Source organism: Pituophis catenifer, unplaced genomic scaffold, assembly GCF_029215685.1.
Source record: "Pituophis catenifer annectens isolate HBS135680 unplaced genomic scaffold, rPitCat1.0.hap2 SCAF_5, whole genome shotgun sequence".
NCBI classification, from domain to species: Eukaryota; Metazoa; Chordata; class Lepidosauria; order Squamata; family Colubridae; genus Pituophis; species Pituophis catenifer.
Genome location: NW_027256885.1, coordinates 43,087,655 through 43,101,050, shown reverse-complemented (window position 1 = coordinate 43,101,050; position 13,396 = coordinate 43,087,655). Strand labels below are relative to the sequence as shown.

The window sequence follows — 13,396 nt, the reverse complement described above, 5'->3', positions numbered from 1 at the left end:
CCTCAACCTCGGAAAAAAAGAATGGTGTGGTTATTTATGTAAATAAAAGATTGTCCGCTAAAATTATAGAAGCAGATGAAGGTGGTAGGTTTATCGCAATTGAATTGCACACAGCAAATGGCCAAATTCTTTTGATTGGAATTTATGCTCCGAACCAACAACAGGATCATTTTTATAAGACTTTACATAATAAAATATTGCAATGGGATTACAGATCTATTTTAATAATGGGAGATTGGAATGGAGTAATTGATTCTAAACTAGATAAAAAGAGTTTGGCGAAATTAAGGATTAGACTACCACAGACTTTTTTTGATATGAAAGAAGATTTGGAATTAAAAGATATTTGGAGAATTCATAACCCAAAAGAATTGGACTATACTTTTTTCTCTGATAGACATAGATCTTTTTCTAGGATTGATTTTGTTAGGGTGTGTGTAAAAAGTATTTGTTGCTTGTGCAACGAGCAGAGCAGAAACACACAGGGAAGGAGATAAACGTCCAGCTCGTGTGAGAAAAATACTTTTATAGATAACAACCAGTCTCGGTGTAAGTAAAACAGTCCAAGGTCATAAACAGTAATATCAGTCCAGTAAGTATCTTCCCTTACCAAAGCAAACAGACTTTAGTAACTCTTGGTATACAATACCATATAACAGACGCAATAAGCAACAGGATACAATCAGGTATCAATCCGGAAGAAGCAGGAAGAAGGAACGCTTCTCTGTGCTGCTTATTTATGCACTGTAGCCTAATTACAGGGTTCAGCAAACCCTGATTACGTGGCTCAGTTGTTTCTTAAAGAAACAGATATTGCCTGACCAACAAGTTAGGAGTAAGCTGCAAGCTGAACCTAACAGATTTTATCTTGTTATCAGACGATTTACTTGTTAAAACAAAAAGAACAAAGATATTTCCAAGAACTTTAACTGATCATAGTTCTGTATGGATAGAAATTGAGATGGGAAAGACTGAGAGAAGGTCATGGAGATTAAGTGAAAATTTGTTCAGATATGAAAAAAATATAACAGAACTTAAAAAACAGATGAAAGAATTTTTTGAAATGAACTTGAATAAGGGTACCCCAATTGAAATTGTATGGGATGCGAGCAAAGCGTATATGAGAGGGGTACTCATTTATATGAACTCTAAACATAAACAGAACCGACAAAAGAAAAGACTTGAATTGGAAGCAGAAATAAAGAATAAGGAACAGTTACTCATTAAAAACCCAACAGATGAAAGAATACGTGGTGCTATAAAACTTTTGAAAGATCAATTTCAAATGCTTTTGGTGGAGCAAGCTGCAACAAATTTACAATATGCGAAGCATAACACGTTTTGTAATGCTAACAAACCGGGGAGATGGTTGGCTTACACCTTAAGGAAGAAGCAGAGTATACGGACTATTGAGAGTATTGATATTGGAGGGAAAGAAATTTCTCAACAAAAACTGATTAAAGAAGTCTTTGTAGACTACTACGCTAAATTATATGCTAAAGATGATATACAGAATGGACTTATAGAAAAATATTTAGAAGAGAAAAGAGTCTCAAAAATTACTAGCCAACAAAAAGAAAGAATGAATTACCCTATAACAGTCGAGGAAATAATCGCAGCAATTAAACAATTGAAAACAGCTAAAGCTCCTGGAACAGACGGATTGACTGCAGTGTATTATAAAACTTTACAAGCAGAAATGGTGGAACAACTTAGAGATTTATTTTGCAATATACAACAAGGGGGTAAAATACCCCCATCATGGAAATCAGCATATATTACTTTGATACCAAAAGAACAAGTAGGTCCTAAAAAACCGGAAAATTACAGACCAATATCTCTTTTAAATAATGACTATAAAATTTATGCAAAAGTATTAGCCAACAGACTGATGCCAGTAATTCAAGAGGTGATTCATGATGACCAAGCGGGATTTATAGAGGGCAGATACATGAAGGACAATGTAAGGCAAGTTATAGATTTATTGGAATATCTTGAGAAGAATAAACAGATCTCTGCAGTGCTGGTTTTCTTGGATGCGGAGAAGGCCTTTGATAGAGTGGACTGGAATTTTCTACTAAAGACTTTAAGAAAAATGGGATTTGGAGACCAATTTATACAGGCGGTCTCAGCAATTTACCAAGAGCAAAAGGCACAGATTATTATTAATGGCAGTTTGACATCAGAGTTCAATATTAAAAAAGGGACCAGACAAGGTTGTCCGTTATCCCCATTGTTATTTATTTTAACACTAGAAGTCTTGTTGAACACAATACGGGATTCGAATAAATTGAAAGGTATAGTGATAAGGCAAGAGGATTACAGAATAAGGGCATTTGCAGATGATCTGGTTGTTACCCTAACACAGCCGATGGAATCAATAATCCAGATGAAAGACATTATACAAGATTATGGTACAGTATCAGGTTTTAGATTGAATCAGAAAAAAACTAAGATGATAGTTAAAAATATGACACAAGATCGACGACATAAACTTGAAAACAAGGCAGGTTTTGAGATTGTACCAAAGGTTAAATATCTAGGAGTTCAGGTTGCAGAATCAAATATCAAATTATTTCAAAATAATTACGAAGTACTGTGGCGAGTTGTACAGAAAGATATGGAGACGTGGAAAAAACTGCAGCTGTCTTTACTTGGGAGAATAGCAGCAGTTAAGATGAACATTTTGCCAAGATTTCTTTTTTTGTTTCAAATGATTCCGGTGCTTAAAAGTGATAAACAACTGAAAGTCTGGCAAACTGGAGTGAATAAGTTTGTCTGGAACGAGAAAAAACCGAGAGTGAAATTGAAAATTATGCAAGATGTTCCAGAAAGGGGAGGTCTTAAACTTCCAAACCTACAGTTATATTATGAAGCAGCAGCTTTGACCTTAGCAAGTGATTGGTTTGGAAGGAAAAAGACTGGAATACTGAATATAGAAAGTTTTGATCTCGAATTTGGATGGCATGCTTACTTATTTTATGAAAACAAAGTGGATAAAGTATTCAAAAGCCATATACTTAGAGACTCTTTGATGAGAGTTTGGAAGAAGCACCGATTCAAATGGGATTATAAAATACCGCTATGGCTGGATCTTGGTCATATTATGTGGAATACAAATATAATGTCACTCGGGGGGTTTTTATACAAAGAGGTTCTTTTTACAGATGCGGGCAGATGGCAGTTGAAGACATTACAGACACTGTTGGATGAAGGGATTAATTTAACTTGGCTTCAATATAATCAACTACAATTGAGATGGAAGGAGGACCAAAAAACTGGTATTATGTTGCATGAGGAAGAATTGGTTAGACATATAAAAGAGAAAGGTCCAATGCATATTAAAAGGCTTTATAATGTTTTGTTAGAAAGGGATTCAGAAGCTGAATTAGTTAAAGACTGTATGATTAAGTGGGCACAAAATTTTGCAGAACCAGTGATGTTGGAAACATGGGAAAAAATTTGGGTTCAGAATGTTAAATTTACACAGTCGCAGAATTTGAGGGAAAACTTTTACAAAATGTTTTATAGATGGCATTTAGATCCTAAGAAATTGTCGTGTATGTACCCTAATGTTCAGCCAAAATGTTGGAGGTGTGATTGTACAGATGCTACATATTATCATATTTGGTGGACCTGTAAGAAAGTTAAGGCTTTTTGGATAAAAATTTGGTGGGTCATGCAGAATGTTTTAAAGAAAAAAATTCAATTTTTTCCACAATTGTTTCTATTGGGTATAGCTAAGGGTTTTACAGTGGATGAAACAAAGTTGATTTTGTATATGATTACAGCAGCGAGATTGTTGATAGGCAAATATTGGAAAAATGAAGCTTTGCCCACTGTTGAAGAATGGACTCTGAAGATGGCCAGTTTCGCTGAGATGGCGAAGATTTCAGCATATTTAAAAGACCGCTCACAAGAGACTTATGAATGTGAATGGAAAAAGTGGATAGATTATGTGCAGAACAAATATCAAACTAGGAAGTATCAAATAGCTTTTCATTGATAGTATTATATTATATTAAGATAGAAATATTTGAACTATGTGAAGATGAAAAATGATATGGGGGTTGGGGGGGCTCAAGTTTTATATAGGGATAATGATGGGGGTATATTCTATGGAAGTCCGGGGGGGAGGGGAGGGTTAGGGGGGGTTTGGGAGGGTGGGCTGGGGAGTTTGGGGTGGGTTAGGGGGGTGAAAATGGGGTGAAAATGTAATTGTAAAACTTTTACAATAAAAAAAAAAAGTGACTTCCTGTCCAACCGGGAGTTGGGAAATGGCCCGTTTCAGGCCTCCGGAGGGCCTCCGAGGGAGTGGGGAAGGCTGTTTTCGCCTTCCCCAGATTCATAGAGAGGATCTGGAGCCAGGTGAGAAAGAAAAATGGGCCTTCCCCACCACCCCCAGGCCCTCCGGAGGCAGGAAACAGCGTGTTTCCCTACTTCTGGTGGGCCCAGAAAGCCCGAAAATCAGCTGGCCTGCATGCCAGAGCTGAGCTGGCGTGCCCACTGATATGGCTATGCGTGCCACAGGTTCGCCATCACGGGTATAGGGTTTCCTGCTTGAGTGGGTTGGATTAGAAGACCTCCAAGGTCTGGTCACTGGTGGATTATTTTCCTCAGGACCTGCATGGGAGGAGTAGTCTCCTAATTGTAATTGGACCTCCACAGTTATCAATGTCATTGAACATGGTACTTTACTTGACTGCCTCTTGAGGGCTGGGAGTTGGAGGCATTTTTAAGATGGATGGATAGATGATAGAAACTTTCAATGTGAACTTCATGGCTCTGTTATACTTTGGCATATTTCTGAAGTAATCTTTTAGAATGATTGATTAAACTTCACTGGGGGCAATTGTGCTGAAAATTCATAATATTTTATTAAATTTATAATTTTATATTTCAGTTCAGAAACTTTTTTCTTTAGAAAATATAGCTATTTATTCAGTGGGAAATTGGTCCTGTACAGTGTGTATGTGTGCATGAGAGAGACATGGTGCTTAGCCTATATGCACCAAGATAAAGTATGTTGGACTTAAGTAATTGAGAAATAATATAAACCATTGTTTTCTAGGGACCAGTTATTCTCCACAAGAAAACACTCATAACCACAGTGCTCTTCATAGCTCAAATTCACTTTCTTCTAATCCTAGCAATAATCCAAGCAAAACATCTGATGCAGTAAGTACTAATACTGAATTGGCCAATCAATTTTATTAAATTTTGCTTACTTTGCTTCCCTTTTCAAGAAATTCTAGATAATTGCAGTTAATAGAAATCAAGCAAACAAAACTGTATGTACTATGTTCTAGGCAATTTCTGTTCTGGATAAGTTGAGTATTTCAGTCCAAAATATATTATGTAAATATATTATGTATTTCTTTTTTGTAATAAGTTTTTATTTTATTTTATAGCGTACAAAAATTCCAATTTCAATTGAACAGTGTGTTGTCTGGGTACAAATCATTTTAGGAAATAATCAGTGTTTACAACAATATTCATTACACTAATATCAATTATATTAATAACAGCAATAATCATACTATTTGTTTAACCAAGTTAACGTATCTTCCTTATATCACATCCTTTCATATATTTCTCTGTTTCTAGCTCCTGTTTTTGTCAGCTAGCCATTGATAAAATAAGTCCCAAGTCAAAAAAATATTCAGTTTCTTTCTTTTCCTTAATTGTGTTAGCTTATCCATTTCTGCACATTCTAATATTTTTCTAATCACATCTTCATCTGTTGGGATCTCTTCACTTTTCCATTGTTGTGCAAATACTATTCTCACTGCAGTCAATACGTGTAAAATCAAATATACATTCCCCTTGTTATACTTGTCTGGTAAAATGCCGAACAAAAATGTTTCTGGTTTCAAATCTGTATGTTGTTTTATCATTTTTTCAAGCCATGTATGTATTTTTGTCCAATATTTTTTCGCTTTTTGACATGTCCACCACATATGATAGTATCTGGTGACATTTCCAACATTTTGCAGATTTATCCTTAAACATCTTCGATAACCTTGATGGCGGAAAATGTCATCTATAAGACATTTTATAAAGATTTTCTTTGTATGCAGTAGACATTGTTAATTTATCATTTCTATCTCATCATTTCTGCCATTGAGCTAACTCAATCGAATAGCCAAAATTTTTAGCCCATACTATCATTGTCTCTTTTACTTGTTCCTCTTCCATATTAATACTTAACCAAATAGCTATATATTTTCTTTATTAATTTTTCATCTGTCCCTGTTAATATCTGATCTAATTCTGTTAATTCTTTATACAAACCAAACATTTTAACATCCTTGTTGTATCTAGATTGTATCTGCACGTATGACCACCACATTATCTCAATCCCTTGATCACTCAATTCCTTTTTAGTTTTAAGTTCCCCCTTTTCATTTAAAATATCTTTATATCTGGTAACATTCTCTATATCAATAACATTTGGATAAATCAATGCCTCCATTGTGGAAAGCCAGATTGGTATTTTCAAATAATGTTCTTTAATTTTCTCCGATACTAATAATAATGCATTCCTAACATAGTGTCTTTGGAAATAGCTATGTATTTTGTTTTTTCCATACCATAAAAAAGCATGCCAACCTAGTTCAAGATCCTGTCCCTCCAAGGTCAATAGTCTTTTGTTCCTCAAGCCAATCCATTATTTCACCCAAGTAAGTATTGAAGCCTGATAATACAATTCCCAAACTGGTAGCCCAAAACCATCTCTATTTTTAGAATCTTGCAACATTTTCAAGCTTATCCTTGCTTTTTTTCCCCTTGTCAAATATATTTTAATATTGTTTTATTTAATTCTTCAAAATATTTTTCCCAGTTTTATTGGTATTGTTTGAAATAAATATAGTAATCTTGTCAAGATATTCATTTTTATAGTGGCTACTCTTCCCATCAATGATAGTTGTAGATTTTTCCACTTCTCCAAACCCGTTTTAATTTGTTGCACCAATTTATAATAATTATCTTCTTTAACAGTTACAAACCTTGACATTAGTTGAATTCCTAAATATTTAACTTTCTTGACTATCTGTATACCTATTTTCCTCGTTCTTTTTTCTGTATGTCTGTAACATTTTAAACTATTATTTTGTTTTTTTCTTTATTTTCAGTCCTGCAACTTCACCGTATTCTTCTATTTTCCTAATTAGTTTAAGTCCATTTTCTTGTGGGTCTTCCAAGATAAAGACCAAATTGTCTGCGAATGCCTGTAATTTATATTGTTCCTTTTTTATTTCCATACCTTTAATTTCTATATCTTGTCTAATATTTCTATTTAGCACTTCCAATGTCAATATAAATAGTAAAGGAGGTAGTGGACATCCTTGTCTTGTGCCTTTTTTTATATTAAAATTCGCTGTCGTATCTCCATTTACCATCACCTTTGCTGTTTGTTTATGGTATATTGCCTTTATCATGTTAATGAATCTCTCACCAAAGGCCATAGATTTTAGTTGTAACAACATAAATTGCCAGTTTACGTTATCAAACGCTTTCTGCGCATCTAAGAAGTTCAACGCCATTTGTTTTCCAGGATGTGCTACATAATATTCCTATGCATTTAAAATCATTCTCATATTGTTTTTAATCTGTCTCAGGCAAGAAGCCATTTTGTTCTGAATGTATAAATTCATTTAGAAACCTTTTTAGTCTCTGCCATTATTGAAGCATATATTTTGTAGACAGCATTCATTAAAGATATGGGCCTGTAGTTTTTTATCTGCATTAAATCTGAGTCTTCTTTCAGAATCAAAGTAATATTTGCTTCCGTCCACGAATTTGGTACCTTCGCATCAATCAATACTTCATTATAGACTTCCAACATAAATGGGCGTAGAGTATCTTGTAAACATTTGTAAAATTCTGCCGGCAGTCCATCTGGTCCTGGTGTTTTATTGCTCTTTTTTCTTTTAATCGTTTCTGACAATCCATAATTGATATTCGTTCATTTAACATAGCTTTCACTGTTTCTGGTACTTTAAGTAGTTCCGCTTTTTCCAAATATTCTTTAATTTTCTCTTCTGAAACTTTTTTTTTTGCTCATACAACTTTTCATAATAATCTTGAATTATTTTTTTTATCCACATTTTGGTAGTATAAAGTTCCTTTCTCATCTACCAGCCTATGTATCAATTTCTTCTCTTTTTCTCTGTTTTCAATTTATATGCCAATCATTTTCCTGGTTTATTTCTGTTTTCAAAAAAGTTCTGTTTAGCATTTTTGATATTTTTTTTGTGCCAATTCTTCTTTATCTAGTAGATTTATGTTTTATTAGTTCCATTTGATTTTTTAGAGTCTTCTTATTTGGTTCTTTCTGTAGGTCTAATTCCAGTCTCTTGTGGTGTTCTGCTGTCTTTTGGTTTTGTTTCTTGTTTTTTTTCCCTGTGTATGTTATAGCTAGTCCCCGAATGTATGCCTTATCAGTGTCCCATACATTTTGTAATGAAGTTTCTTCTTTTCTGTTCTCTTTGAAAAAGAAGTCCATTTCTTTTTCCATACTTTGTATAAATTCCTTGTCTTTTAGTACTGATTGATTCAATGTCCATTTCCATTTTCTCTTTTGTCCTTTCCACTTAACTCCAATTGGATTATGATCTGCCCAAGTGCTTGCTTCCATTTCTATTTCTTGCACATTTGACTTTAACTCCGGTGACATCCATATCATATCTATTCTTGACCAGGACATATGTCTATTTGAATAAAATGAGTATTGATTTCTTTTAGGATTTATTTGTCTCCATACATCTTGAATACCTATTTCTTCCGCCATTTTAAAAAATGTTTTTGGAAGCATTTTTCTAGCTTTTTTACTTACTTTACTGCTTTTGTAGTCCAATTCTGCGTCTACAATCGTGTTAAAATCTCCTACCACGCAGATATTTTCATATTCCAATTCAATAATTTTTTTATACAATTTTTCATTAAAAAATTCTTGTTTATAATTTAGTGCATATATTGCTACCAAAAGTATTGGTTTATAGTTCATTGTTACCTCCGCCATCAATATTCTCCCCTCTTCATCTGCAAAAATTTGCTTTTATTGTTTCTTTAATATATAAAACCACGCCTCTTTTCTTCTGTTGTGCTAATGAGGAATATAGTTTCCCAATTTTAGGATATTCCAATAATTTAATTTATATTGTTTTTTGATGTGAACCTCTTGAAGACAAATAAAATCTAATTTTAACTTTCCTAATTCGTTAAAAGTCCTTTTCCTTTTCATAGGAGAATTCAGTCCATTTATATTAATCGACAGTAGTTTTATTTCTTCTTCCATAGTTTTACTTGTAGATAGGTGGTCTTGTTCTGGTCGCTCTTATTTCTCTCTGTTCTTTTATTTTTGTACCTTCTCGTTCTGCTCTCTCCTTTAATTCTGTTTCATCTTCTTTTTGTTGTACATTTCCTCCTCCTGATGCTGCTTCTTGTTTCTTGTTATCTATCTCCTCTCTTTCTTTTTTCCTCATATGATCCAAATTGCTCATCGTAAAATTGCTCTACTTTCCCTATAGTATCCAATCTATGCCTTTAATCCATCCAAGTCACCAGAATTCCCTCCGGTATTAGCCATCTGTAATTTATTTCATGCTTAATTAATTGTCTTGTCAGAAATTGATATTGTTTTCTTGTGTCTCTTACTCTTCTAGGAACTTGTTTCAGGACTATTATTTCTCTTCCTTTATATTTCAATGGGTTATCTCTTGCTCTTTGAAGTATCTCTGTTCTTAGTGCCTTCTTGGTAAATCTCACATGTACCTCTCTAGGTAATTTACTTCTTGACGCATATCTTGTGTATACTCTAAATATTTCGTCCATACCAGTGAACACCTCTTGCTTGTCCCCCCTCCACGGCATCCGCCAACAATTCTGCCATTATTTCTGCAAGATTTTCCCCTTTTTCTTCCTCGATGTTCTGGAATCTCAAGAAGTATTCAGCTTTATCCATCTCCAACATAATTACTGTTTTCTCAAGATTTTTGTCTGCCTGTGTAAGTCTATCATCCATCTCTTCCATTTTCTTCTCTATTTGTTCTGATTTCTCTTCTATTTTCTGCATCCTTTGTTCATTTTTCATTATTGTCTGTTGAATGCTCTCCATTTTATCATCCATCTTTTCCATTCTTTCCTTCATGTCTTCAAAATGTTTTGTTGTAGCTTCTTGAAATGTTTGTAGCATTAATTTCAATTCTGCTTGCATCGTATTCATTGTGTTCATTTTTTCCTGCTGCAACAGGATGCTATCCAAAGATCTTTGACTTGCTGGACTAGATGATGCTGCTGCTGCTGCTGCTGCTGAAGGCGCAGATGTATTTTTTCTCCCTACTTTGCTTAAATTTGAAGTGCTAGTCATTTCGAGTAAGCTTAAGATCTTCAAAACATTTAAAGAGAATAATCAGCAATAACACAACAATCTTCTAGTATTTCCTCAATCCCCCACCAACTTCCACCTAACAAGTATTTTCACAAATCAAACCATCACCAAACTCTACAGTTTCCAATTTGCTGTTATTATAGTCCAAAAAAGAGGAAAGTCAAGGAAAAAATAAAAAATAAAGTTCCTGATTAATCTTCAGGTTCTTCAAACCCTAATCCTTTCTTTTCTTGATGGATTTATTAAATTTAATAAATTTGTAATCCACTTAGGCCCACCAAGCCCCAGAATTCAACCACCCAAATTCATATATCACCCCAAAGGGGGAAAAAAAAGTTCAAAGAAGGAAAAAAGAAAGTTCTCTGCTATTTCCCAGCTTCTATTTACTTTGTTTAGTTTTAAGTTCAAAGAGCTACACTGTTTAAAATGTTACAAATTGTCTCTGTCTCTGCTGTCTGGTGTAAACAATTTGCTAGAGCAGGTGTTATTGTGACTAACAAGCTTATCTTCAATAGCCAAGGTCATACTTTAAAAGTACTTTCATTACTTTTGCTTCTCTGTTGCTCTATTTCTCTCCTTTCTCTTTTGTTAGCTTAAATTGTATCATCTGCTCCAAAGCTTTTTAAAAGTCCCAGGGGTCCAAATTTCATATTCCAAAAAGTTTCAACTTAGTCCATTTTGTATTTTAGTTTCCCAATCCAACTTTCTAGCTTTTCAGTTTCTTCTTCCTTTTTTAAAAAAAATTCTTTTCTCTACTTCCAGTTCTATAAATAGCTCACAAGTTTGCTTGCCACTATTCTTGGGGGTGGAAAACAAACAATCCCACCTCCTCTTCTTTCAGTCCCACTTTCTCCCAGGCTTTTTTTAGGGGGCAAATTCCACAACAGGAGTTGGAAAAATCTCACCCAGATCAGTCCCACTGTTCCTCAACTTTTATACTTGCTGCATCAGTCGGCTGTCACAGCTCCGGTCAGGCACGCAATGGCTGTCTTTTTCTTCCCGCTGGATTAAGAGCACCTCCGCATCAAACAAGGAGTATGCGGTCTCCTTGTGATCAGTGGAGTGTCATCTCTGTCTTCATCACCCCTCCAGGGTGATTTGGGTCCCTCAGAACCTCCTGGCAAGGAGAATTTGGCGCTATTCCATGGAGCCCCGTGGAGATGCGTTGTATCGCTGCGACGTCCGCCCCACCTCTCATATTATGTAAAGTTTTACAATAGCAGATTGGATAGCGTATCTCCACTAGTTTAATTTTCTCAAGTGAAACTAAATTCTGCATTTACTATTTGAAAGCTGTTACATTTTGTTGTTCTCCAGTTTCTAAGTTAGTTTAGTTACCTAATTGTTTATCCACTTTATATGGCTGCCCATCTGAACAAGTTACAATCAAATACAAGTAGTCCCTGACTTACTGCCATTCATTTAGTTACCATTTGAAGTTACAACAGCACTGAAATAAGTGATTAACACCTTGAATTGAAATCTCATGACTCTGGTGTAGGGTTTTTCCAGGTAATAATAAGGTAATCTTACTCATAAAGTACTTACAGGTAGTTCTTGACTTACAACCATTTGTACAGTGAGCAAAGTTACAACGGCACTGAAAAAAGTGACTTATGGCCATTTTTCACACTTATGACCATTGCAGCATCCCCATGGTCACATGATCAAAATTCAAATGCTTGGCAACTGGCATGTATTTATGATGGTTGCAGTGTCCTGGGGTTATGTGATCACCTTTTGCGACAGTCCCTCAAGTAACCCAGTCCTACGCCATGCAGGTCTTTAAAGGTAATGACCAGCACCTTGAATTGCACCCAGAAGCACACTGGCAACCAATGTAGCTGACAGAGTAGTGGTGTTACATGTGCCAAATAACTGGCACCATTTACTACCCATGCTGCCACATTCTACACCTGTTGAAGTTTCCAAATACTTTTTAGAGGCAGCCTCATGTAAAGTGCATTGCAGTAGTCTACACCAGGGGTTTCCAACCTCCGGTCCATGGACTGGCACCGGGCCACAGCTTGCCAGAAACCGGGCCGTACAAACAAGCAAAGCCCCATCCATGGGATGCAGGCAGTATGTGAAACCACACCCCTTCTGGTCCATGGAAAAACCTCTCCACAGAACTGGTCCCTGATGCCCAAAAGGTTGGGGGGCGCTGGTCTACATGAGAGGTCACAAGGGCATGAGTGATAGTGAGTAGGGCCCCCCAGCCCAGGAATGAGCACAGCTGGCATACAACCTGCAGGTGTGCAAAGACCCTCCTAGCCACAGCTTCTATCGGTTCTTTGAGCAGGAGCTGTGAGTCCAGGAGGAGCCCCAGATCACACACACGATCTGTCTGAGGCAGTACCACTTCAAGACCAACAATAAGGTTACTCACACCAGAAGGCCCAAACACCCAAAGCCACTCAGCCTTACTTGGGTTGAGCTGAAGCCTGTTAAAAAGTATAGTATAAAATGCTTTGCACTTTGTTGATTTTTCTGAAAGGAATATTTTTTTAATGAAATGTGTGTTCAAAATAATGTTCAAAACTTAGATGATATTTCTGAAATCCATCAGGTTGATTGCAATTTTTTTTTAAGTCTTATGATTCTGCAGATGACTGGTCTGAGCACATCAGTTCTTCTGGCAAAAAATATTACTATAACTGCCGAACAGAAGTTTCACAGTGGGAAAAACCGAAAGAATGGCTTGAAAGGTAAATAATTACTATAGATGTAAATTGTAGAATAGTAAACTTACCAAATTGTTCTATTTTATAATTTATTTATTTTTACACCAGAGAGCAGAGACAAAAAGAAGCAAGCAAAATGTCTGTCAACAGTTTTCCAAAAGATAGAGATTACAGAAGAGAGGTGATGCAAGCTACTGCTACTAGTGGGTTTGCTACTGGAAGTATGTCTGTTTTAATGCAATATTCCTGTGCATGTTCTTTTTCAATTTTTTTCTTCAATTGACCACATTTTATAAATAGGTTAAGCTTTAATTTCTTT

General features: G+C 35.4%; 1 protein-coding gene across 3 annotated transcripts in view; it reads left to right on the top strand.

Moving 5' to 3' along the window:
• Positions 1-13,396, top strand: part of WAC (WW domain containing adaptor with coiled-coil) — a 138,324-nt gene that overhangs the window by 17,303 nt on the left and 107,625 nt on the right. The window contains exons 4-7 of one of the 3 annotated variants that reach the window (XM_070944468.1): positions 3,168-3,281; positions 5,072-5,178; positions 12,986-13,101; positions 13,186-13,298. The exons of 1 other annotated variant lie outside the window; for it this stretch is intronic. In XM_070944468.1, the coding sequence (XP_070800569.1) occupies positions 3,168-3,281; positions 5,072-5,178; positions 12,986-13,101; positions 13,186-13,298 (450 nt within the window). The remainder of the gene's footprint in view (positions 1-3,167; positions 3,282-5,071; positions 5,179-12,985; positions 13,102-13,185; positions 13,299-13,396) is intronic. One more of the 3 variants, XM_070944469.1, reaches the window with a different exon arrangement.